At 42.1% G+C, this 27,654-nt stretch overlaps 1 protein-coding gene across 1 annotated transcript in view; it reads left to right on the top strand.

Annotated features, from left to right (window-relative positions):
- tgfbr2b (transforming growth factor beta receptor 2b) overlaps positions 1-27,654 on the top strand; it is a 55,916-nt gene that overhangs the window by 1,453 nt on the left and 26,809 nt on the right. Inside the window, exons 2-3 of the mRNA XM_074683498.1 lie at positions 14,779-14,923; positions 15,020-15,213. Coding sequence (XP_074539599.1) covers positions 14,779-14,923; positions 15,020-15,213 — 339 coding nt within the window. The remainder of the gene's footprint in view (positions 1-14,778; positions 14,924-15,019; positions 15,214-27,654) is intronic.

Here is a 27,654-nt window from a genome sequence, read left to right as displayed (position 1 = left end):
GAGGAAGCCGCTCACCCCGCTCGGTACCGGAGCAGCTTGACACTGTGGTTATCCAAACAGCAGGCTCTGGACGCTGTTGTTTTTATCTCTTCCTTCTTTGTTTGCTTTCGACTGATGTGGATAACCATCCGCTCGGAGAGCCATCACAGGAAGGTTCCTTCTTCCTTCCTTTCCAGGGAATGGCCACATTTCCCAATCCCTTCGCTGGGCCAACTGGACACAAGCCAACCTGAAGGTGCCAATCAGGAACAATCCGGACGAGAACAGGAGGAGGAGGCTGTTCTGAAGAGGAGTTGTTCTCTTTAACACGTGTAGATTTCAGCTCTTCTCCTCTTTCTCAAAGAGCTCCTCTCAGGAGGTGTGTGTGGGCCTGTTGAGTCCTGCAGTCCTGAGACCTCCTGTGTTTACCCTGATGTTACTGGACCTCAGTGTGCAGGAGAGGAGCGCGGAGAAGGAGGTCATCCACTTTAACCTCTCTGAAGTGTCTCTTTGATTTTTACCATATTAGTCCACTTCCCCTTTGTGCTCTCCTCTGGAGACGAGCTTCGCTGACCCTTCAGGTCAGGAGGAAGAATCAGGCAGAGATGGCAGAGAGGGAGAAGAGCACGGGGTTTAAAGACAGGAGGAATGAGAGGATTACAGCCGAGTTGGGGCGCGGGGGGATTAAGAGGGAGCTGAGGAGGTGGGAGGATAACTTTCAGGGGCAGGGGGAGAGAACCGAGCCGCCTGCTGGGGCAGTTATGTAGCCCTGAGCAGCCTCTTGCCAGTTGTCTCTCCTCGTTTCAGTGACAGGAGAAGAATCAAAAGAAGAGGGGTTTTTTATTTCCACAGAGATGTTTCAGTATTTCTCCAGGCCTCGTTATTGTTTTATGGGTTAGGGGTCAGATTCAGAGGAGCCATAACTTTCTGCAGAGATCCACCCTGTCGGACGCTGGGGAGCACAGTGTGGAACAAACATTCTCCGCTCTGTGCTTTTCCTGCAGTCTGAAAATAACACAGCGTGATCAAACGCTAAAAGAGAGCAGTTCTAAAAGAAGAAGAGGAGATTGTGGAGGAAGTCATGGAGGAAAGAAGCTTTGAGTCAGAACTGTTTAATTTCTAGATGAAATATTTATATTTGGGGCCTGCACTGAAATAATTGTGTTGCATAAGATAGGTTGATGGCGCAATGACCAGCTGATGTTTTGTCCCTGCATGCACAACTCTGCAATCATCACCTCCTGGATATCTCAGTGTGATACGAGCTGTGTTTCCATTACTTCTAGAATTGGACAAAACCTAAATATTGCATAAGAAATAATATGGGGACTAGGGATGGGTACTGAATTAGGTACTGTTACCACCACAGCTCTCAAGGGGGTAAGGGAAGTAACATAAACCAGGTGTTGAAGGCAAATTAGGGATGTTTAATGAAAGAACGGTAGAAGGAAGAATTCAACTAAGGTTCATTTATCAAATTAAATCTGGTTAACAAAACTTTTAACAAACTTTTCCAACTACTAAACTTCAAGGGGGATAACAAATCTAACAACAGTCTCCACTAAAGAGCTCAGACGAGACTTTGGGGCAACAGGCCACCGCAGGTCAACCGCTCCCGCCCAAAACTCCAGCCAGCCTTTTGAATTCTCCCCCCTCTGGCCGAGCTCCGCTCCTTATTGGTGGACGCTGTGTAAACCTCAATCACCTGCACCACCTGGCAGCCTGGGAAGAGGGGAAATAACCCTCACACACCTTTCACACAAACACACACACTCAGAGACACACACTCAGCAGCAGTCCCAGTACTGGGACCGTAACAGGCACTTTTATAGGTACCGACTGAATTCTGTCAAAAGTAACAGGTACCAATTCACGCAAAATCAAAAGGTACCATGTTTAGGTACCTAAACACATCCTTGTGACTGTAAGAGAGTGGAAAAGTAGGCAATTTTCCATGCTGAACATGAACATAGCATTGAAAGGTTATATATTGAAAAATGAATACGTTAAATTGAAAAGACTTTACATTTTATTATTAAAGAAATTCAAATTTGTTCTTACATAAACACAAAAAATACCAAAAATTGGTACCATTGACTACTGATACTGATTGCCAGGTACCGGGAATAGGTACCATGTGAAAGGAACCCATCCTAATGGAAACACCAAAATTAAAAAAAAAACTCTCAAATTTGGATATAAGTTTTTACACTCTCATTTTGATTTTGAAGTTAATTGAAAAAAAACTGCAATGAAAAAACCCTTTTCACAAAAAACATGTTACTCTGTCGTAACAACACACCTCCCTCACCTCCTCGTACATGTCCATGTCCACTCATAACAGCTCATACTGTAACAGCTCTACTGTTAGTTCCGTGTTCAGTGCCGATGTTTGTGTTTCTGACTGTCAGTGAAGGCATCAGGACGGCTGTGAGCGGGTCAGAGTCAGAGAGCAGCTGGAGGGGGGTGGAGGTTGTGAGTGTGAGAGCAGATTAGCTGAAGATGATGAGTTTTATTCAGTGTTTTGTTCCTGCCTGTTTTGAGTTGGCGTATAAAAACACTAATAAAAACACTAATGTTCATGAATCAGCATGAACTGTTCTTGATGGAAACTTCAGAAATAGAGCTTCTGGATTTCAGTGATAACTAATATTATACTAAACAAATTTTCCACAATAACCAGATTTAATAGTTGCATTAATTACACATTATTTTTTTAATTTGTTGAATTAAAAAAAGGAAAATAAATACTAACCATATATTCGCGCCAAAACTTATGCTGTGTCTGAGAATTACAAGGCCCAGTGAATGCATCACCTGCATTTGACAGTTCAGCGGCTAACTTGTGTGTTGTTTGTTTCCCTGTTCAGAGTTGTCTTTCAGCTCGTCTTTAAGTGAAACAGAGAGCTGAGTGTTGGTCTTTGACAGGATGTGATGTTTCATGTTAATCACGTAATCAGCCATTTATTCATTCATTTCTGTTTACACCGCAATGCATGATGGTATATATTGCTCAAACACAGTGAGCATCCCTAATACACTATTTTTCTAAATGCATTGAGGGATACGTTCAGTCTACTATACAGGGTCTGACCATGCTCACTCAGATTTTAGACAGCTCCTCAAAACAGCGTGTTCACTCTATGGTGGATGGAGAGTGATTTCAGACACAGCCTCTGTCTGCAGCTAAGCTAAGCTAAGCCTGCCCATGTTTTGTGTAACAGGAAGCAAAAGATAAAAGCAGGTGGAGTATTAATCAGGTTTGTGTTCTGTTAGGGTGACAGAAAGGCTGAACATGTTTCTTTTGAGCTATGCGGGCATAAAATCAAAACAGCTACCTCTGGTGTAAAAATTAAGAAAAGATAAAAAAAAGTGCTACAATTCAGATGTTCAGCGTGGCTCCAATGGTCATGGAGTCTGCATCAGATGCCTTATTATTACTCATTACTTATTATTACTGATCACACTGAGAAAGGTGGCACAAGCCTTAGCTCCAGTTTATAACTCTTCAGCTGCTTGTGAACTCAACCCTCTGAGTCCTGACCTCTTTTTGGAGTATCCGTTTGAGTCATTCTGGTGTCATAATAAAGGGCACACTGGTGAAAACTGTTCAGAGGTGTCAGTATTGGTATTCATGTCACTGGCTCAGAGTAATAACTAAAGTATTACTTAAAGTCTAGTTGGAGTATGACTTGATGGAGTTTGTAGTTAAATGTGCAGTACGACTTTATTCATACAAGACATGGGCTTCGTTTAATGCTTTTTTGTTGTAGTTGTTGTATGCATGTGTATATCCACATGTAGTTTCTCTGGTGGCTGAATCCCTGGTTTTCTGTTTTTCTTATGTATTTTCTGTGTGGTTTGTAGACGGTGTCTTCGTTGCAGAGGAAATTGTTGATGCATACTGGAAAAATAAAATGAAAGCCCTTGGCATAATAACTCCAGACCAGGGACACAGCTGACTGACGGATACCATGTTTTGTAGATGTTTACCAAAGCCCCGTTTCCACCAAGTTGTCCAGTATAGATCAGTACAGTTTGGTACAGATTGGATCAGTAAAGCCTGATCCTGTTTGCATTTCCACAGCCAACCATGCCTCATCAGCCACATGACACAGTGTACTCTGTCAATAAATCCAATGAAGAAGAAAAACACAACAGTTTAGTTTTGACAGCAGTTCCACTCTGTTTGTTGATGCCATTTTCCAAATGAAAAGAAAGTTGTCTCCATGAAGTTGACTGAAGATTCAAACATAGCAGGGTTTTTCAGGGTCGCTGTATTGTTCTTTATCACTGCTGTCACACTGGACGTGACGATACTTTTATCCAAAGATTGGTGTGTCTGGCACACCAACAGAAGGGTACCAAAAAGTGGGACGGGGCAGGTTGGTAATTTATGGAATAGTCAAAGCCAACACCACAAAACGCGTTCTCATGCGAGATGAACCAAACTGGATCACTTGATGTAAAAGGGGCCCGTGTGGCAAGGCAACGTCCAAAGCTCCACCTATTTCCTGAGTTCTAGATCGTAGTGAAGTTGGTTTGCGTGAATGATTTAGATATGTTGACCTCCATCTTTGGCCCTCATGCTCATGTGAGTTAGCACAAAATTTATTTTGGTTTTGGTTTCAGAATTGATATAAATCAAAGATCCCCTTTCTTACATCTATTAAGATGCAGGTTTCCGATACTGTACTTCCAGAGCCTTTGAGCAGCACTGTGTGCAGACTTTTCCCATTTTTCCATCCATTACTGGACAATCTAAAGCAGTGCATCCTCTATACGGGTGATTAATTGCAGTTAAGTTTCCTGTCTGTCCTCCTGTTCACTGTGAGCTCACATCCTCAGAGGCAGGGAGGAGGAAATACAGACAGGAGAGGGCACATTAATATCCCTGCTGATGTTGGGTGTCAGTGCTGGAGAGCACGTTTCAGCTCCATGAAAAAAGGTTCATGTTGAACTTATTGCTTCATGTCGAACTTATTGCTTTATGTCAAGGATTTGGTGATGTGTTCATGATGATGAAGAAAATGTTCAGTCTGTTACATGCAAAATGTTTATATTTAAAGTAGGGCTGTTGTCATGTGCAGTTTTTGACAGTGACACAAATCTTTCAGAGCCAAAGCTCAGTGAGAATTCTGGAGCGCACAAGCAGTTTTCTCATCTTTTGGGATAGCTAGCTAATAGCTGTTTGTAGTTCTGTTAGATATGAACAGCCCTAGTTCCTTCCAGGATTCCTTGTTGAGCAGAAACTCAGTTCACTTCAGAGATATCAAACCCTGTTTCCACCTGCTGTGATAGGGAGGGGAAGAACTAAAGGAGCAGAGGAAGAAGATCACTCAGTAATCTGTTAGCTAGTTAGCTTCAAGAGTGCCTGACTTTAACTGCAGAGCTAATCATGTCAGAGCAGATGACAGAAGAAAGCACACCACTTAGAAGATATATGGTGCTAGAAGATCTATACTGGGAGTCCTCAACATTTGCTTTCACAAGAGCCGTTTGTCTCAGCTCACCTGGATTTAAATGATACTGGAGCCACAAGAACCTATTTTATCTTCACAATGAAGACAATAAAGTGTATAAAATTCAATGAATAGTTAATTCTAGTAGAATATGATTTAAATGAGACATTTTTCAACTGATAAAACCATACATTTGATGTCTTAGTTTTTATTTTTATTTTATAAATTGCAAATATTTTTTAAAATTTTGAAATTTATGAAATTTCTAAAAAGTTAACTAAAATGTAATAAATTTGCAAAATTTGTTTTTAAAAAAAATTAAATGTAAAAATCATGAAAAATTACCAAAAAAATGAAATATTAAAAAAATGCTAAGATGTAGAGAAAATAAATAACCTTTCAAAAAATTGTATAATTTTTTTTTATTTTTTTATATCATATATCGATAAAATTGCTCAAGTAATCATTTTTGTTGTTTGCTAATGTCTTGCCACGTATCAAGCGTGTATATAAAGCTGGTACATTGTCAGTTAAATGAATCCATACACAGAGAATTAAAATCTGTATTTTCTTCCAGATTTTGTAGATGTAGTTTTCTTCCCAGGGCTGCAAAACTTGAGGTTAGCCACAGGTGCACGGAAAGTTGGTGGGCTGTTGATGTTGTAGGAGGTGAAGTAGAGCGGTGGCAGGCTTTACTGACAGATGGGATGAAAATTTAGTTCAACAAAATGTTAAATCATGATTTTATTTAATGTCAGAGTCTTTAATCATCAAAACCCTCTGTAAGAAAAGATAAATTCTTTATTTCAATTAATTTTTCTTTAAAGCTACAAGGAGCCACTGCAAAGGAGTCATAACGCTGCATGAGGCTCCAGGGCCACAGGATGAAGACCCTTGATCTACATAATGAAATGATGTTCCTTGTTGTGTTGACACGTTTATTTTAGGAAAACACTTGACTGATTTTCACTGGGACATGTTACAGAATCAACAGTGGTGTCTATCACTGTTTATTGCTCTGACTTCCAGACAGAAGCTGCTCACAGTAGCATGATTTCCCTCCAGCAGCAACAAGAGCACAAAGACATCTCACATTTCAATTACAGCCCCTTCAGGAGCCATTACTCTCCTCCTCTGCTTTCCTGTGACGCACTCAGGTCACTCCTGTTTTCATGCTGTAATTCCCTCTCATGAGCTGGCAGCAGGAACAGAGTAGTAAAAGGAGAAAGTCAAAGTACTTACACAGCTGGAACCCTGACCCACATATTGCTTCAGACTAGGGGTGGGCAATAACGGTATTATATCATTCCAACGTGAAATGGGATAGTCTTTCTCAAAACATGATTCTAGCTAAGTGCACACATCCGAGCAGGTGGGAAATGTTTACTAATGTGTCAGAAAGGCCCACTATGTGCTTTTGGAAGAGGAGTTAACCTCATTCCAAGCTGAAAGTTCACTTAACTGCTGAGTAAACTGGGCCTGAGGAAGAAGGATATTTACAGAAAAATGCTTTTGTGCCTTTTATTTTTCCCCACTTATTATTTTTAACAACCACCTTTACCATCAGCCAATGCCAGGGTCAACATCAATGACCTTTTAACACGTTGGTCTTTAAGGTTAACTTAGCTCTATTACTGCATCTCTACCTATTTCTCCATATGATCACTGCACAGTCCTGGTGCAAAACATGATAGCACAGATCCTTGGCTTATGACAAGTGCAAACCCTCTCCAGCTCCTGGTAGCTCTGTCACATGAAGGATTACGCCTCAAATACACCAGATGTGTCTGCAGTCCGACTCTGTCACACCAGCTGTGTGTTCGGTCCAGCAAGCTGAATGACTGACTGACAGCTGGAGTCACAGACTGAGGAGTTCCTGTTCTTCCCTCTTCATTGATAAGTCTCTCTTTATTATGCCCTTATTCCTTATGCTGAATTTGCATCACAGCTCTGTGCCCGTCAAAAAGTAGGGTGGCTGTGTATTACCTGCGACATGATGGATCAGCCATGCAGACAGACCCCAATGGAGAGGATTCAGTGTAAGTTGACACATTGACTTGAATGGAAACCTATCTGATCCTGTGCTGTGATGGAGAGAAGATGGACTGCAGACACATCTGGTGTATTTTAGCCATTAGGATTTGAAAAAGAAACATAGTAGTGCAATCAAACAAACAAAAACAAAAGCAACATTGGTTCAGATATTGACCACATGTCAAACTGAACTAACACGTGAAGAAGAACAGGAGCCTGTCAACATTCCCTGGCTTCAGTGTTTCCTGTCTCCAGTTAAGGCTGTGACACTCAAGTACCCCTAGCCAAGTGGCTAATCTGTGGAAACTGGGTACAGTGGAAACGCCACCATTCCAGAGGATTTGACCCACTGCCAGCTGTCACCATCATCAGGTAGCGACCTAGCTCAGACTCTGGGTCCTGCTTCAGTAAGGCACCACAGACACTGACAGGTTTTTGGAAAAACTGGGTTTCTTTGCTTAAGCAGAAGTCCCTGGAAGAGTAGCTCCCCTGTCTGTTGGACCCCCTGTGGGAGAAGCAGAGGCTGTCAGCTCCTCCAAGGCCTCCAGGACCAGAACCAATGCCATGGTCAGCAGCTCATCAGCTGCTGGATCACTTTCAAGACCTTCTTCTTGTTATCCTCGCTGAGCCCTGCTTTATCCTCTTTTGGCTTTAAGATATTTAAATTTAGTAGATGGAGGACTGGCTTCATATGAGACACTTACATAGTCCTCCCCTGATAAGGCACCAGTGAAATTTTGTCGTAAGTAGGGATACCCATCCCTACTTAAGAACTACCAAGTTAGCTACTTACAGGTACCGAGTGAATTCTGCTTGTGACTGTGAGGAAGTGAAAGAGTGGGAAATTTTCCATGCTTCACATGAACACAGCATTGCAAGGTTATATATTGAAGAATAAATAAGTTAATTTGAAAAAAAATATGTATTTCATTATTAAACAAATTGATATTTTTTACCACATAAACACAAAAAGTACTGAAATTGGTACTGTTGAGTACCAGTACTAATTGCCAGGTACCATATTGTTTCAAGTCTAAAAGGTCCCTAGTTTTAAGGCTTCAGTGCTGGCCTCCAACACCTGAAGGCCTTGCTATGTGGGCAGAAGGTGCCTTGTCTTTAAACCTGCAGCTTGCACTTGTGTGGTGGCTTTTACCAGCTCCAAGACCCTATCCATCATCTTGACATGGGATCCCCACCATGTAGAGGATTCTGTGATAAGGATGTGGACAGGCAGGTTAATCAGTGGTCAAGGTTTTCTGCTTATTCCAGCTGTGGGAAAACCTGCTTACCACCTTTCTTCAATTCACCTGTGGCTCTTGCAACTTGCACGTCATTTTGGAAACCCTTCTCTTGCAAGTTATAAGAAAGAATAAAAAATGACTTTGAATATTTTACATTTCAAGGTCTAATGATGAAGTTGTCATTTTTCAGGATCTGTAGCTTTTGCATTTTAAGTGTCCATAAAAAAGCACTTCTACTGTCTTCACAGGATCTTTACAAGATCATCATGAGACTTACTAAAATGATGAGGTCATCATATGTGGATCTCCTTTACTGTTTTATGACATGTTAGAGGGGTGGGCCTCAAACATCAAGGTCTGCCCATAGCTCCATTCCTGAAAAGCCTCCAGAGGGTTGGCCAATCAGAGGGGAGGAGGGTTGTGGAACAGGAAGCCTTAAAGAGACAGCAGCTAAGACAAAGTGTTTCAGGTGAAGTAAGGGATTTCTGAAAAAACAAGGCAGAGAATAATAAATCAGATTTCTATAGCGCTTTTTGAAGATATTTTAAGAGGCTTTAAAACACTGATATGGGTACATAACACATATAGAAAAACAGAAAAGATTATATTGGTAGGGGTCTTGAATGCTGTCTTGAAAAGGGGTTTTGAGTTGGGTTTTGAAGGAGAGGAGTGATTCTGAGTTGTGGATGTTCAGTGGAAGGGAGTTTCAGAGGGTTGGGGCAGCTGAGAAGGCGATGGGGGCCAGGAGGTTGCTGTCTGATGGTCTAAGATGGCTGCTGGAAGATATGGTGGGGGGGTGAGTAATCGATCAGCTGAGTTTTGAACATACTACAGTTTTTGAAGGTCTGATGAGGAGAGGTCATAAAGGATGCTGTTGTCTTGAGGTTATTAAAGCATGAATTCATGTTGCAGAGGTGGAAGAAGGATGTTTTGGTCATGTTTCTAATGAGTGATTTGAAGGAGAGATCCAGGTTGACATTAAGGTTTCGAACAGAGGGAGAGAGTGCAACCATCGATGAGGAGAGAAAACTCCTGAGCAGAGGGGAGGTGGGATTTTGGGCCAATAGTAATGACTTTAGATTTGTTGCAATATACCCTGGAAGCTAGCTACAAAGCAAAGGAGGAAATACAGAAGACCTGGATTCAAACAGTTCAACGGAGCCCACTCTACACCAGCAAAGATTGGCAGCCAACCAAAACCATCTGTTAATGAGCTCCTAATTTGTAATCAGTGTTACACAATGGTGCAATAAAGACTAATCAACACCATGAAGCTGAGCTCAGTATGAAGTACCCTGCCCCCTCACTCCTTCAGTCTTGGTGGCTCTAAATCAGCAGCTTGATGTTTTTAGTGGGTGTCTGTTATTTCATGCTCTCTGTCCCACGTCCCACTCTGAGCTCTCCACTCTGTGTGATGGCATGGGTCTTTAAAGTATACTACTGTTTCCTTTTTAATGAATTACCAGGCCCATGCAGACCGTGGTCTGGTGACACTCTCACACTCACACCTGCCCATACAAACACACACTATAGTCTGAAAAGATGAAGTAGAGTCTTGAGGAGTCATTCAAGTCCCCCTGCGGCTGAGTTTCAGAGTTCATCTCTGCAGACTTTCTGCAGGTCAGTCGATTTAACGATAGCACAGACTGCACTGTGAGCAGTTGTTTTGTCTGTGTGTCGGATTTCAAACATGTGAGGGTAGTTGATGTTGCTCCGTTTCAGCACAGTGAAGTGGATATCTGTCACATCAGACATCCTGTCTGTTAGTCAATCTGTCTCTCAACTACAAAGATATGAGTGTGAACTGTACCTAAACCTCTGGCCCACATTTCTTTCAGGAATGTTTACACTTAGACAGTCTGAACCCAGTGATGATGACTGAAGGGGCAGCATGGTTCAGACAGCTGAGTGAGGGGGGTTCAGTCTGTAGGTGACAGTGAAGGAACAGAGCTGTAGCTGCTCTGAGGTCAACCCAGGTGGTCTCTCTTCACCTGGGTCATTTAAACATGAAAAGTTGCACTAATTTACATTTTGCACTGTTTGATCTTAATAAGGAAGAAATTTATTGAAAACAACAGTTAAAGTGAAACAGTCTGTTCATCAGCTGATTAAAAGTTTTAGACCACAGCTCAATAAAACCTGAAACCCCTAAAAAAGAAATCAGAGTGTGAAAAAAGGAGTGAGTGATGAGGAGCTCCACCGTTCTTGTTGATCTCTTCCTGCTTGATGTGAGTGTTTCCAGGAGGCTGTGGGAACGTTGCTCCAAGTGGTGAAGATGTCTTCATGGAGGATCATCCACTGTCTGGACCTGATGTCCATTTCTGTAAACGTCCCTCTCCATCCATCCCCAAATGTTGTCAGAGTGATTTAGATCAGGGGAACATCAGGATGGTCCAAAGAGTGAGCTGATTCCTCTGGAAGAAGTCCTTTGTCAGGCGCCCATTGTGACCTGCAGCGTTGTCCTGTTGAAAAACCCAGTCATTCCCACACAGACCAGGGCCCTCAGTCATGAAGGAGGCCCCCTGCAACATCTCCACAGAGCCAGCCGCCGTTTGACGCCCCTGACCAACCTGAAGCTCCATTGGTCCATTGAAGGAAAAAGCCCCAGATCATGATGGCGCCCCCTCCACTGTGCCGCCGTGAAAACATCTCCAGTGGGATCTCCTGGTCATGTCAGTAACGTTGAAGCCATCAGGACGTCAAGGTTCAGTTTTTTCTCCTCAGAGAATCAAACTTTCTTCACCTTTCAGTGTCCCATGTTTGCTGCTCTCTGAAAAAGTCCAAACGGTGAGTTTGTGGCGTTGAAGGAGACGAGGTCTTTGAAGACGTGTTTTGTTCTTAAAGCTCTTCTCTCTCAGATGGCGTCTGATGGTTCTTGGGCTGCAGTCGGCTCCAGTAACAACCTTCATTTGGGTCGAGGATCGTTCTGTACCTTGATGTGTTTTTGGGTCTACCTCTGGATTTTTTTTTTTTAACCTTCAGGATCCTTGAAGAAATCCAAAATGTCTGTCTTACTGCGTCCAACCTCAGCAAAGATGGCGTGTTGTGAGGCCTTGCTGATGCAGCTCAACAATCAACCACGTTCAAAGAGAGAAAGATTTTTAGTCTTTACCATCAGGAGGTCATGACAGAGAGAAAACCTGACAGGAAATGACTGAATCCACATTTTAGAGCAGATTTTGTTTTTTTAAAGACTGTGCTCTGAAACCATCTTACCCCACTGACAGATTGTTGTCACTCTGAACGAGAAATTTAGGCGTCACTTTTGTCTTTCAATAAACTGAAATAAGACGTTTTCTGGACTTGTTGGGTGAACGTGGCTAAGACACTTGGATTTTAGTTTTTGCTGTGCAGGTATAGATGTGATGTTTTTTGTCTTGTCTCTTTGTGAGTTCCTTTTCTGTTAAGATTGTGCCTCTCCTCAAAGGACAGCTGGAATCTGCTAAAGCCTTCTGCATCCTGAATATGTTGATTATATAAATAGAGGATGAATGAATTCATAGATGGAGAAATGCATGGGGGAAACAAGTCTGGTGTGGACGACTCATTGAGTAAACCAGAAATGGCATATACACAGTAAGTTTTGGTCACGGCACAGCATCTGGTACATGAATTTGAGGAGCTCAGAGCTTTAACCACCTGTCAACAAAAACCTCCACCTAGCTGGGCGGCGTGCTCCAAGATCAGCCGCCTCAAACACGTCGGATGGAGCTGAAGTGAACCACCAAGTCTTACAAGAATAGGTCCAGACCGGACTTAACCATCCTCACAGACGACCACAGCTGCAAAAACAGGAGACATGCGCCAAGCTGCAGCAATTCTTACATCAAACCACTTTAGAAACATAACCCCAAACCTCACAGGGCCTTTTTAGATGCCTCCAAAAACATTATGCAAAAAGAGATTTCCTGAAATAAGCAATGAATCCAGTTTCATCTTTTTTTTAATGGCAGCAGAGAAGGCAAAAAGAGCACATGACTAACAGGACTTCTTCAAGGCTTGCAGGAACTCCACATACGACCTCGTCTCTCTTTTTCTTGTTGTGTGTAAATGTGGAGAGCTCTTTATTCCTGATCCTGAGCTCTGTGTTTAGGGTGCGAGTGTTTAGGTTCATCACCTGGCTGCTTGGAAGGTATGCATGCGATATGGTTGCGTGCTGCCTGGGCTAGCAGTGTAATCACTACAATCTTATCCCTGTCATTCTCCCCAGCATAACGTGAGCTGCCTACGCTGCTGTGATCTGCCTCTGCTCTCTGACCTGTTCAGACCTGCAGGAACTGCAGAAAGTGCTGCATCAGGACAGGCTGTGGAGCAAACCAAGGCTGCACAGTCAACATGTTCTGGGGTTAAATGGCTTAATTTAGCTTTGAAAATGTACTTCTGATGAAAGGAAATAAATCTCTATCATGTCTGTGTAGCTCACAGTGTGTTACTCTGGGTGCTGTTTGCAGGTGGGGTTGTTTCACAGTCAGAGAAACCTGTCATCTGCTGGGAGGTCTCAGTCTAAGCCTCCTTGTTGCCAAGCTTCTGTGCTGGTTCAGCTTCACTGAGCCGTATACTGAATTCCTTCCAGCTCTATAGCATGCATGGAAATCAACCTTTCCTTTTTCCACCTCTGAGCAGCACTGACATGAGCAAGAATTTCCTTTTGAGAACAGAAAAAAGTTTCATTTTTTCTTTAAATATCACCATGACAACATAAGTCACAGCCTATAAACTGTGTCCGAAACACTTTGAATTTTGAGCTATTAAAATTAATTGTTGAACAAGGATGTAAACGTGATCATTTTGGTTATAAGACTAAGGGGTTTTTTTATGTTTTTTTTTTCATTGAGTCAGTTAAGTTACTGGTTTGTGATTAATGGTTTTTTTTTGCAGCCAGACTCAGGTGGACTCTCAATAGTCACAGTTTTTCTCATTTCTGCAATGGCTTCATGATTTAAGACCTGATTAAATTAGCATTTTTGTAGTTGTTAATTTTTCCAACCTATCTCCAAAGCAGAACCTCTAGCTTACACATAAATTACTTACGTTGATGAAATCAAAGTCTCTGAAACTCATTGATCCAGTATGATATGTTTGGTCTACCCCTGGGTCTCCTCCCAGATGGGCATGCCCCAAAACACCTCACTAGGGAGGTATCCTCACAAGATGCCCGAACCACCTCATTTGGCTCCTCCTCCTCTGGATGTGGAGGAGCAGCAGCTCTACTCCTCTCCTGTTTTCTGAGCCCAGACACCCAGAGAAAAATCATCCTAACCATTTGTACTCCCCATCTTGTTCTTTTGGTCACCACCACCGACTGTATATGGAGTGGATAGCATGGCTTTGCCATTGACTTTTGTACGGTTTTGAAGCCTGAAAAATGAGCCATCAATTCTATATTCTCAGAGTACCAACCACAAGATACCTCTGAGGACACAGTCAAAAGCCTCTTCCAGATTCAAAGCACATGTGGACTGGCTGAGAAAAATCCCATGCCTCATTGAGAACCCTTGCAAGGGTATAGAGTAGGGGTGGGGAAAAAATTGAAAATTGATACCAGGATTTTTTTTTGACCATATCAAAATTGATATTTTTTGTCTAAAAAATGTTTTTTCTTTTCAAATTCTTCATTTTAGTTTTTGTTTATAAACTGGATTGTAAAAAAGTTACCACTTTTCTCCAGCAGAGGGTGAAATGTTTCTCTCTGACTCACGTGATGTGCATTTTATGGGAAATATGGCTCCTGATACAGTCTGGAGAAATTTTCATCATTGTTTAACTTTTCCACATGGACTGGTGTTAAAAAGTAAAAAAAAATCATTTATATCGTAAATATCAAAGAATCTTTATTAAATTGAATCAGCACCCCAAAAATCATAAAAGAATCAAATCAGGAGAACAGCATACCAGTGTTCCACAACCAGGACCAAACCCTCACTGTTAGGGCTCAGTGGCAGAGTTGTCATCTCTCATGAAGCACTGAGGAATCTAAAACCCCCTGAAACACAGTCCAGAGTTTGTAACGTCTCAGATCCCTGTCACACACACTCACCTTGTGAATTCTGTTTCCTCTGCAGGTATGCTCCCTCTCTACCCCATGAGTCAGCTTTGCAAGTTCTGTGATGTGCAGCTGTCTCCCTGCAGCGGCACAGGGACCTGCACCACCAACTGCTCCATTTCATCCATCTGTGAGGACGCCAACGAGGTCTGTGTGTCTATCTGGTAGGTACCTGAGCGCTGCCCTCCTCCCTGACTCAGTGAAGTCCTGATAGAAACGCTGTTGGATTGTGACATCTCCACTGGTCGTCTGCTCTTTAGGAGGAAGAATGAGACAGGGTTCTCCATAGAAACGCTCTGTCATGACCCCTCCAAGTCTCTGTACGGCGTGATGCTGGATGACTACAACAGCACCACCTGTGTGATGAAGGAGAAGAACACCACCAGCGGGATGGTCCACATGTGCTCCTGCTCCAATGAGGAGGAGTGTAACGATGAGCTCTTCTTCTCCCCCAGTGAGTGTTTCATAACCATGATTTCTGACCTTTCAGATCTGTTCATGTCTCAGGTCAACTTTTCTTTCTTTCTTTCTTTCTTTCTTTCTTTCTTTCTTTCTTTCTTTCTTTCTTTCTTTCTTTCTTTCTTTCTTTCTTTCTGGGTTTGGTATCTCAGCTCTCTAGTTACTTTCAGGAATGTCTGATGAATTTCGACTGACATGCTGGTCCAGGGCATATCAAGTCCATTCTTACCTCACATGTAAAATATCAGGGCTTTATTCTGAGGAGCAAAAGGAAGCATCTGTTAACTTTTTAATGAGATTGTTAAGGTGAAGCTGTCTGCTTGGTTTGGTTTGGTGAAATCAAAGTCTAGTATATATAAGTTGGTATGAACAATGCAGAAAAACAAAAACCGGAATCCCCCCTCAGTTGTTTTATAAAAACTTTCATGCACCCATAACTGGGTAAATCTCCCGATAAGTGTGGCTCAAGCTTTGCCAAACCCAGATGTGTTTTTCAGGCATCAAGTCCGTGCCAGCCAATCAGAATGAGCCTCCATTATTCAGCTGTGACGTTTGAGAACCAAAAACTTGGTTTCTTGGGGTATACGTGAAACCATGACACCAAAGTTTTCCAAAATCTTCACTTTGGCAGGGGGGTTTCAGAAAACATTGTTTATAATAACGTAAAACTGCAGTCTGGTTTGAATGACAAGACTAAATGTGTAAAAAATGTATACAGTTTCCCGGGTTCCTGACTACGTGTGAACACGACCCAAGCCTTCCCTGTTCTTCCTGACCACGGTCTGGATGCTGAAGCAGGAAGGTTAACCAGTGCCACCAGGAAGTTGAGAGGTGGCAATCTGTGAATTCAGGGCAACTTGGCAATTTTATCCAATCACTGCAACGTTTTCTCAGATTTGACCTATCATGATAGTTTCACCCGCCCCCTCGAGTTTCACCAATCTTAGCAGTCAGTTTCTGAAGTTGCAGACACATCAGACAAAAATACTCATATTCACCAAAAAATATTGCAGCTAAAAACTGTGCAAGGTGATTTCCTAATGTTCTGCACCAAACAGTTTTGCATGTTGCTCTCTTTTTTTTACCATATTTTTTTCTTCAGCTAATTTTGCAACTTTTGCTCACTGCTGCAATTTCACTGCAAAAAATGTCTTCGAAAAATCCAACATGCATTGCAATTTTTTTTAAAAGTTGCCACAACAGCAGCCGTTTAAGCTAGGGATGTCCTTATCCTGATCTGTAGTAACAACAACAGAAGTTTGTCAGGTGTTTCTGCTGAGCCTCGCAGCACACGAGATCGATCCCTTACCATGGATGCTTCAAGTCAGTTAAAGTTATGATCCGGTTTGTTGCAAAATAAACATTTCCATGAAAGGGGAAAATAAAAGATAGTCCAGTTGATGTCTAATATGTACGTTTGAAGTCTCTCACCGTCTTCAGAGAGTTGCATTCAGGGCAGCCTCTGATTTTAGTGTACTGTATTACATGCTAACAGTTGTCCACCATTCAGGGTTTGCTGAAAGCTGTAAGAAGCGCAGATTTTTTTCAACTAAACTGAGCGAGCAAACCGTTCATTTTCTGCAAATGTTCTGAAAAGACATGAAATTCAAAGCGATGTTGATGAAATTCTCACATCTTGTAGAAAGACATGCGTCATGATAAGACATGTTTCCAGCTTCAAATGTGATACATTCAGGTACCCTCGGAAACTTGAGAATCTGATGATTACCCCAGCGTTTTCAGTTTTTGGATTGGACAAATGGCTGGTCAATGCCAGTCATTGAAAAATAAGTGGTGTTTTGATCCCGCCGACGGGTTTGGGATCCACAGGGTTTTAACTTCAAAACTAGCTGGACTTAGTTAAATGGACTTAATAAGCTTTACGTATTATTTTTCACTATTCAGTATTGTTAACACACAAAACAAAAAAACTGGGCTGCTTCACTTTTTGATAATCTCCAAACCTAAAAATCAGATTAGGACTCGGTATCTGCCGATACTTTTTCAAAAAAGTAACACAAAAGTTACTTTCTTTGGTAACTTATTACTTTTATGAAGAGAAGAGTGATGAGTAACTACAAATAATGACTGTTTGAAAGTAACTTGCCCAACACTTTGTTTTTTTAGACGTGTCTGCTCTGATAGACAACAGACAAACCCTTTCAGAGAGCATTAAAGCTTCACAGAAGAAGCTCCTATCAGCCTGTGGTGTTTACCACACCTACAGCTGCACATCTGACAGATCAGCTGTGAACTCATCTGGTTATTTGTTCAGACAGATGTACAGTTTGTGAGAAACTGACAGCATTTGTTTAGCAGAGCGTCTTCCTATGGTTTGTGTCAGTCGGTGTTTGAAGCTCGTCTTTCACTACCTCTCGTCACTAAATCTTGTTTCCATTATGTGTGTATTTTGGCCTCAAACAGTATATGTATGCGTGTGAGCAGCTGTGTTTTCAGGGCTTGTTACTGTCACCACTGTCCTGCAGAGAAAGCACCATCCTCACAAACAGGAAGTGGAAATGTGGTGTTTGAGTCACACGTAAACAACAAAGGGGGAATCCTCCGTGTGGTCAGACTCTCAGCTGGTCGTGCTCTGTGTTTGACTGCTGCTGCTCTCACCGCAGAGGAGGAAAGTGGTTGTCTGTCTTAGCCCATCTGTGTGTGTATGCATGTGTGTGTGTGTTGCTGTGTAGACCTGCCACGCTGGAGAGCCCAGACATATGGTTTCCTGTGTGTGTTTAGCTCAAATCAGAAACATCTCCAGCACATGTTGAGCAAACCCTGTTCACACAGTGCTCCTCTGTAGAGACTGACAGTGAGGAGGACTCACTCTGCTTCTACGGAGCGGCTAGTTACACTTTTATTGAGACACATTTCATGGATTCCTGTCCAACCCACCACCATTTTTAACAAGCTTTTTAATAAAATTGTAGTGGCAAGAGTTTGGCCAGGGATGGGCGTCATACCTGAAAGTCACACTAGGGTAAAAGTAGAGAAAACAAACCAGAAAGTGACTTCAACAGATGTAAACGTCAGCTGCGGTAACATCAGAGTTAGGGTTAGGGTGTTTACCAGTGTTAAGGTTCCTGATTTTGTCTTCACTTTTTTTTCCTCAGTTTAAAGACTTTTAACTGGTTTTATATAAACTTAACTCAACACTGATGGCTTTTCATGAGCTGCACAAGCAAACAAACCATCAGGGATGAGACTGATTGTTTCCATATAGTCCTTGTAACTGCCTTTAACCCCTGCCTGGAGGTAGGTGTCAGATTGAGGGACTTTCAGAAAACACAGCTGGTTGTGAACTGCATCAAGCTGTGTCATGGGGACCACTGCAAAAAATCTTGTCACAATGTGAAAAGTTAAATATCAAAAAGATGATACATTTTGTTGTAAAAGAAAAGAAAGAGGTTATCATGTAGTAATTTCATTCAGTAAACCACCACTAAAGAGCTCAGAGTGGTGGTGTGAACTACTGCAGACAGATAGAATAAAGGGTTTAGAAGAAGTGAGTGAAAGAGTGAAAAGCCGTTTCCACTAAGAGGTCAGTATTACTCAGCACGGCACGCATTTTGTGGCATTTCCACTGACTTATCTTGGGACAGATCCTCAAATAACTGAGACAGGCCGTCCCACCTTTTGGGACCCTTCTGTTGGGGTGCCAGACTAAAATAACCTGATACCAGAAGGGGGAGCTACAACACTGCAGACTGTTGATTGGTTAAAAGAATAGTTACTTACCGTGCGACAGCTTCTGCTATATTTCTCCTGGTGGCACACAGTCTTCTCTGAAACAAAGCCTGATTGTTCTTTCTAACACAGAGCTACATGCCAATCACAAAGAAGACAAATTTCTGGGTGGATTCTTCTTTGTTGGATTTATTAGCAGGGTGCACAGTGTTGCGCTCATAGACTGTATAAAACATGGATGTAGTCTCTTGACGTCACCCGCCTTTTTCTAAAACGGTAAATGAAGCACATCCATGGCCATATTGGAAGTGCTACGGGCTTTGCATACAGCTATAGGGATCCTGTTGGTCACATGACCCGAGCTGTGCCTCTGATTGGGTGAGCTCACAATCTTAATATCCTCTGAACGGCTGAGTTAGAAAAAAATTCACCCCCGGTACAGTGTGTGCCGGTAATAAAGTTAGTGACTCAGACAGGGGACGCTTTTTGAACCAGGCTGTAAAAAGGTTAATTTCTGCTTTGAAAATGGCTTTTGTTTTGGCTTGGTGTGTCTGTGACTTCTGGTACTTCCAGAGCCAGCCTCAAGCAAACACTGGAGAAACAGCGGATTGTAGCACTGTCTCATCAGCATTGTCTCATATTCTTAGACCGGAGGTTGCCGCTTGGTTTCGCTGCTATGGCGTCAAGCTATTATGTAACTGATGCAGTTATCAACATTCGGCTTACACACTGCTTACCACAAGGGGGAACAGTTGATTGTGGAAACACAAACAGGACCAAACTTAACCGAGCCAACCCGTACCAAACTGGACGGCATAATGGAAAGAATTTTCAAGGGAATCATTAAGTATAAAGGCGAATGATTTTGATGGATCAAACCATTTCTAATCACATCTTTACAGGAACTGGTTTCTGATACCCATCCCTAGAGCTAGCAAACACAGAGTGCTGACAACAGAGTAGGAATACACTGCAAATGATGCAGCCCCCTGTATGACATGCCGACAAAACCAACTCAGTTTTCCAGCTCCTTTTAGTATCAGATCCTGCTGGAACTGAACGTGACCCACCAGTGTTTTATTCTTCTAAATAGAAGTATAAAAGCTCAAACCTTCAGTCCTGTTTCCAGGTCAACATCCTGAGACTCTACTTGTGCTGCTTACACGTTGCTTTGAGTTAACTAGACACAGCCTGTGTACAGCTTTATCTCTATTTTCTGAACCAAAATGCTACGAGAGGCCATCTGTCACCTGTGCTTGTTTACATCTGGGTAGTAGAGCATTAAAGTGAAGCTGTGTGTGTATTCAGCCGTGAATCAGATTTGGGCTGTTTTTCATTTTACACTGATATCTCAGAGGTCACATGGTCACTTCTAGTGCTTATAATTTTACCTGCCTGCAGTGAATCCTTCACTGTAGTGACTGAAGCCACTTAATTTACCTCTTCACAAAAGCAAAAGAAGTGTTTGACTTTCATTTGCAATTTGAGCACACTGCAGCTGGCAGTTGGATTCACTGGGCTGCACAGTGACACACTGGTTAACACTGCTTCATCACAGCAAGGTCACCAGTTTGAATCCTTGTTCAAGCAAAGTTGACTGTTTTGCGCAGAGTCATGTTCTGCCTGGGTTTTTCTCTGGGTACTCCAGCTTCCTCCCACAGTCCAAAAAAATGCTCATCAGGTAAATTTGAGAATCTAAATTGGTCTTAGGTGTGAGTGTGTGTGTAAAAGGTTGTCTCAGCCCTGTGACTGCCAGGGTCTGTAATCCAGGGTGTACCCCGCCTCCTCCCCAAGACAGCTGGGATAGGCTTCAGCCACCCCTGACCCTGAAGGGAAGACTTAGTTGAAATTCCTGCTCTGTGTACATGGATCATCCCACGATATGACAGTGTGGTGTGAACACAGCACTCTGATCAATCAGCATCATCAGTATAAAGCCCCTCTGTGAAAGGAAGGGACTGTAAATTTGGTGCTTTTCGCCAAATTTGGCCAGTTCATATGGTCTCTGAATGAAGTGTTCAACAGATTGTGTAAATCATTCTAACCAGTCCATATTTTTGTTGGTCTCACACACACATACACACACATATAGATGCAGAGGCCTGAGGGTACGGATTGTGGTTCCTTCCTCCCATTGAGGACGCATGCAGCAGGAAGTTCTTGTTTTTGTTTACTGGACCGCTGCCACGGCTGATTCCTCTACAAATGCCTCACATTGTTTGTCCGCAGCGTTACATTCTTATGGCGTGCCTGGAATAGTGTTTGTGGATACGCTTTATTACTTCAGTATCACACTTGCGGGTTATCTTGTGTGTGTGTGTGAGTGAGGTTTTTGCATTCAAACGTGTTATAAATGTCACTGTGAAGGAGTGAACATTGTGACCCCACAGCTGCAGATGCTAACAGATGCTAACAGGGCCTGCTGCGTTTGATGGACAGCTCAGTGGAGGTGCCAGGAGTGGACCTGATGTGGAGGTTTGCTGTTGGTGTCAGCGTTATGTCAGTGGACGTGTATTTGGCTGTTGAATGGAAAGCTTTAACTCTCTATTCTTATTTGGAGTTTGGCGCTGCAACAAACTTCATTAGCACCTCGTAAACCACATGTTGCACCATCATTTTTCTAAAACCACTGTTTCTGAGCGCACATTAACATGTGGGCCAACTATTTCTTTGGAAGTTTTTATTCCAGGTCACCAGTTCTTCTACCACTGTCATTAACAGAAGGATTTCAGTCAGCTAGTGAGGTAGAAATAGATTTAAAGCTCAAAGAGGAATGAGCTGTGCAGTAGAGCAGTAACATTTTGATCGTCTCTTTGTAGTTTCCAAGTCATTTTTTGATACGAGATGAGGAGATTATTTGGTTGGAAAACAACTTGGAAGAAAAATGATGTGTCCAGTGTGAAGACAATACTCACACTTTGAATGACCAGTTTTCAATTTTCTTCCTTCTTCAGCCTTGAGAGATCAACATCTGTTACCAATGACTTAGAAAATCTCCAGTCTTCCCACTAACAGTCTGATAATCTGAAGCGCCTGACACAAGAAAGAGGGAGGGGGGAAAGGGAGAGGGGGAGACCCCTCTGTAGGTCCCACCTGTTAATGCATCAACATCATTAACATCAGTAAGTTAAATAGGATCAAAGCCAGGCACCTGTGTATTTGTTGGATACACACCTGCAGGCATAAGGAGGGATGAAATGTGTGGGAGAAATGTGATATTTAATGACAAAACCTGCACTTAGTAGTGCTTGTGAATGTAAAATCCTGACCTTCAGATGAACATGTCAGTGAATATCCAGGTTATAACAGCTGTTCAAACACAGAAGAAGTCATCAGGAATATGTCCTAGTTCAGTTTAATGTCTGTACATATACATATCATAATCTTCTCATCAGATGAGTGTTTAATGACCAACTTGTGCCCTGTCTCCACCAAGTGGTCCTGTATGGATCAGTTCAGTTTAGTGTGGGTCAGATCCTTGATCTGAAGCTTGATCCTGTTTGCGTTTCCACAGCCAACCCTGACCTTCTAGGTATGAGGTGTGTAAGCTGGATGCTGATAGCTGGCATAGCAGTGTGACACAGTGTAGCCTGTTAATAAATCCATCAAAGATGGAAAATGCAATGAAGTAGACACAGAGCAACGATCATCTCAGGTTATCAAGTCATCTTCACAAGCCAACTTGAGATTTACAAAGCAGTGTAAAACATGAAGCAGTTGGGAGTGTGGTACCTTGCTTAAGGAAATTACGTTCACACCTCTAACACCATCAGCCCAATTCCTAATCTTGGTCCATGCTGAGACTTGAACCAGCAACCCTACAGTTACAAACCCAAGTCCCTTTGGACTGAGGTACTAACCCCTGTTTAACATGGCAGGGTTATGTGTTGTCTTCTTACCGCTGCGGCAAGTGATGATTCAGAACAATTTCTCCTGTCTTCATGCTACAAGTCAACCATGTTAGTTCAACAAATCAGGGTTACAAAGCACGATCAACTCCTTCACAGGCTGAATCCCCCCCATGCTAACAGGCTAATTATGATGCTTTTAACAATGTCTTCCCCTTCCATGGTGTCATCTGTGCTAAATGGCCTTCATCATTGTCTTACTGCCCTCTACTGGTCTGTTGGTGTAGTAAAATTTATTTTATTTTCTCTTCAGGTTTTTTACTTCATCTTCACAGGACTTCAGGTCACATTGTAAATCAAATGGTTGGCCACAGAAACTAAATAGTTCTTAAAAGAGGAGTTTGAGGAACTGACGGTTCCTGGAACTACTGTTGGAGAAGCTCCTGAAGAAGGGAAATGTTAAGACTAATTTGACCCTTGTACAGTTTATGTATTCAGTATGATCACGTTACCACCTAACCTTTCGGCTGTTAACAGAAATAGGGATGAAGACAGGCAGACTAAAAGCTCTATCTCCCGAACTACCTTTAGTGACTGTGAGTCCCAAAGATAATTACCATGTTTTCAAAACTAATCATTTGAGGAGATACTCTATCTCTGATGATTAATTCCACATTCTTTGCTCTTCTGTTGGCTCAGAAAGGGATCAGAGACTCTAAGGGACCTGGACCTCTGTGACACAGCATTTGTTTCACATAAAGACCCCGCCTCTCAGCCAGCATTAGTTACACATGTGTTTTGGAGCTTGTGGAGTTGTTTAAGCAGCAGCAGAGAGGCACTGACTGTAAAGACTGACTTGTTTTAGTGCTGTATTTACAGCTGTGCTCTTGTGAAAGTCAGCTTCGCATGCTTGGAGGGAGGCTATGTGAGGAATGAGATGAAGGAAGAACAAATTCATTCCTGACTCAGATTCCTTGAGCTGCTCCGTGTGTATTTCTGCACAGATGTCGCCTGATCCCCTCCAAGACACTTCTTTGGTTATTTTGGCATCTCTCGTGATAGATATAAAAAAAGAAATTCTTTGTCATGATGGGAGGAGGGGATTTTTTCTTGGCAAAGAAGGAGAACAAGAGATGGAAATAAGGAAAAGGAAAAATGATAAAGAGGACTCTTTGAGCAGCCGGCAAAGAGGAAGAGGAGATGAAGACAGAAATGCAGTTATAAATGAAAAAAGTCTCTGTGCATGTTCCAAGATCTGTTTTTTTATATTCTCATTTTTTACAGTTCCTCCTTCACTGTGGAATCTTGGCTTTCAGTCAGAGAGTCCATCAGTCAGACGGCTTCATAGACAAATGACTCAAACAGACTCCCTCTGAGCAACGTGAAAAGAGAGAAAGAGGCTGTGGCGTTGGGACGGAGGACGCTGAGCTGGGCTCAGGAGGTGTTGGAGAGATATGAGCTGTGCTCATGAAGCAGCCTGGGTCATAAGGCAGTGCTGTTACCATAACAAGTAAATAGTGAGTGTAATATTCACTTTGAGTCAGTGTCACCAGCCTGTCTGTGGTTAGATTCCTCCACACCACCCACCGTCACAATATGATACCAGCCTGGATAACGGCAGGTTATTTTTATTCTTTGGAGGTCTGAGCTGCTCAGGGGAAGGTGGTACACTTTTTAAATATAGCTCATGTAATTCATTATAAACACATAAACTTTGAGATCTGCTCACTAGAACTTCAGTCATTGAATCCAAAACTCAATAAATCTGAACATATCACAGCAATAATTGTTGGGGTTGCTTGGAGGGATAAACTTGTGAATCCTTAAAGAAACAGCAGCAAAGACAAAGTGTTTCAAACAGAAACTGAACAAGGGTTTTCTATCATATTTTTTTCAAGTTGTTAATTATGAAAAGCTAACACAGAGGCACCAGAGGGACAGAAAAAAAAAAAAACACGAAAAAGCACAAGACCCCGTCTTGAAATGATGCATCCAACATTGGACCAAGATTAATTTTCTTTCTTTGAATTTAATTAACAGTCAAAGATCACTTCCTGATTTAGTTTCATGCATTTCATGATCCCTGTATTAGAGTAAACAGCCTTGAGGTCAGATCCAGTTGTGCCCTATCAGCACATTTCCAGACATCCCCCCATAAAGCTATCAGTTAGCAGTTAGCAGTTAGCGCTTAGCAATTATAGTGTCAGGATCACTGCTGGAGTCAGATTTCTTCAGGTCTGTTATTGACTCCAGGCTTGTACCCATAGACTGTAAAATAAGAAAAAATGAACGTCATCATGCTCAGCTGGGTGGAGATGATGTCCATTGAGGCTGGCACAAAAACTGCACCCCCTAGTGGCTGGCTGCAGTATAGGTCTAAAACCCTGTCTCCCCAGTCATTCCAGATGAGCCGTTTCTCAAAAATGATTGACAGCTGCCATCCTGCTTAGTTTTTTTTCTGGATTAGGAATATAAGGGGATGGGAGCCAACAAGAGATAAGACCTGTGAAAGATATATATATATAAAAAACCTTTGTCACCTGGCTCCACACAGATGCACAGTGGCAGCTCCTGTGATGACGGTATTATGGCTTCAAAACTGTACAATGATAAGATGCAGAGTATGCTGTCTATTCTATAGAGGGATGGGTGCCTTTCACATTTGAAACGATACGGTACCGATGCCTGGTACCTGGCAATCGGAACCAGAACTCAATGGTACCAATTTTCTGTACTTTTTGAGTTTATGCGGTAAAAAATATCAATTTGTTTTTTTATAAAATATATATTTTTTTCAATTTAACATGTTAATTCTTCCATATGTATAACCTTGCAACGCTGTGTTCATGTCCAGCAAGGAAAGTCGTCTACTCTTCCACTCCCTCACAGTCACAAAGATGCATTCAGGTACCTAAACATGGTAACTTAAATTTACATGAATCGGTACCTGGTACTTTTGACAGAATTTGGTCGGTACCTATAAAAGCACCTAATTCGGTACCCATCCCTAATTCTATATACATTCTATGCTTGTACCAGCTGAATTTATTGGGAAATATGTGAAAATATCAAACATCTTTATTCACCAAAGGTCAAGTTAATTGATAATTCTGCGTCTTTGACTGATTTTTTGAGCAATGATGGAAAAATCGGAATGTTGCCCATCATTTTGAAGGATCAGAAAACCTGAGACTGATCCATTCCATCACCTTTATTGTTACACATCCATTAATCAATCACATACAGCACCTTCAGTCAACCCCCTGTCCAGGTGGTGGCCAGAGTGCATAGTTAATTAGGTATTACACTGTTGTGTTGTTGCCACGGGTTGTTGCTGACAGCACGCTTAAGACTTATGGAGTTGACGTGTTGGGGCGCATCAGTGACCACTAAGACTCTGACACAGCCTCTCCTGTACATCAGGACCACATGCTCCGGGATTTCCTCCCTGTGAGGAAGAGTTGAAACGTTTCCAGACTTGAAACACTGACTGAAGCAGCAGTGGTTATTCCAGTCTGTAGAGTAAAAGTCTGCGCTCAGGCAAGCCAGAATACTAAAAAAGGTGGCAAAAAAACAATTGATGTGAAACGTATTTCGAAAACAGTTCTGCGTATTTTTAGTTTAATTAAAAAAGTGTGTTTTGCCTGATGAGAGAGCGATTTATTAGCTGTAGAAAGCTCCAGACAGCAGGGTTGGTATTATTCATATTTTTTCTATTATTTGTGTGTTATTTTCTCTTTCAATTTAAATACCCTGCATAATCAATGTTACAAGTTGTATTTGAGTTGCTTTTGTGATGAAATGCTAAAATGTATAATTCATAACTAAGAGGTCTCATCATCCACTTTTTAACTGGGGGTGATTGTTCATGATGACAAAACTTTTACGATCCTGTCTGTCAGTATGACGGACAATTCAAATAGCTAGCCAAATGTCTGATACCCACTGTATATTTCCATGACGTCAGCCGGTCATTCATATAAAACCTGACAGGAAGTCGTCTGAGACTTTTACGGAGATCAGCTCTTTTGAGGTTGAGACATTTAAAGCCTCATTAGACATGTTTCAGTGGAAGAGCAGACAAAGTGTTGGACGCTTGTTTTTACCAGCCTCAGTGTTTATAATGGCTTTGATTTGACCATCACCTGTTTGGAGCATGAAATCATGTCTGGCTCTGTCATTTTCCAAACACAGTTCCTCTCTTCTGCACCGCCGAGCTTTATTATCCACCAAAAACACGATGAGGATCCAAGTAATTAGCAAGTGGTTAGAGCATTAAGAGTGTGAGTCAGAGATGGCATCCACATTCTGTAAGACACACACACACATACTGATTACATGTGTAATAACACGCCAGAGGCAGGGATCCCTCTTTAATCTGAATGATGTGTCAAACCTCATTGAACACTGCATGAGAACACTCTGGCATCCTGATTGGAAAAGGCAACATGAGTCCTATTACCAGTGTGTTGGCAGCACACACTCGACTTCACACACTCCACACACCCTCATCATGGAAGAAAAACGGCTGGGAAATAAAAACTTTTATAAATGCTAAAACCCTGTATGTATGCACACATACACGCAGACACCTGGCCTTTAAGACGCAGCGTCTGACTCTGGGATGGTCTCCGTCTCATTTCCTGCCAGACTTTGAAGTCGTCTCAAAACTTAAAGTCTGTGTGCGTTCTTTGTTGAGCATTTGTGATTTATTGGATCTGCAGCTCTGCCTAAAGCACTTTCAGAGAGATTTACAACCTAACAATCACACACACACACATCCCGCCACACAACCACAAAATGAAGATATTATTTATCTCACATAGCACCCAGAACACGCTGGATTTAAACACAATGATTTCCTTTAAAAGAGACTTTAAAGCCCATGAATCAGACGT

Source organism: Halichoeres trimaculatus, unplaced genomic scaffold, assembly GCF_033239565.1.
Source record: "Halichoeres trimaculatus isolate MK-OKI-2021-1 unplaced genomic scaffold, fHalTri1.1 fHalTri1_scaffold_12, whole genome shotgun sequence".
Taxonomy (NCBI): Eukaryota; Metazoa; Chordata; class Actinopteri; order Labriformes; family Labridae; genus Halichoeres; species Halichoeres trimaculatus.
Note: the sequence above shows the minus strand (reverse complement) of the source record. Positions and strands in the feature narration are given on the sequence as shown.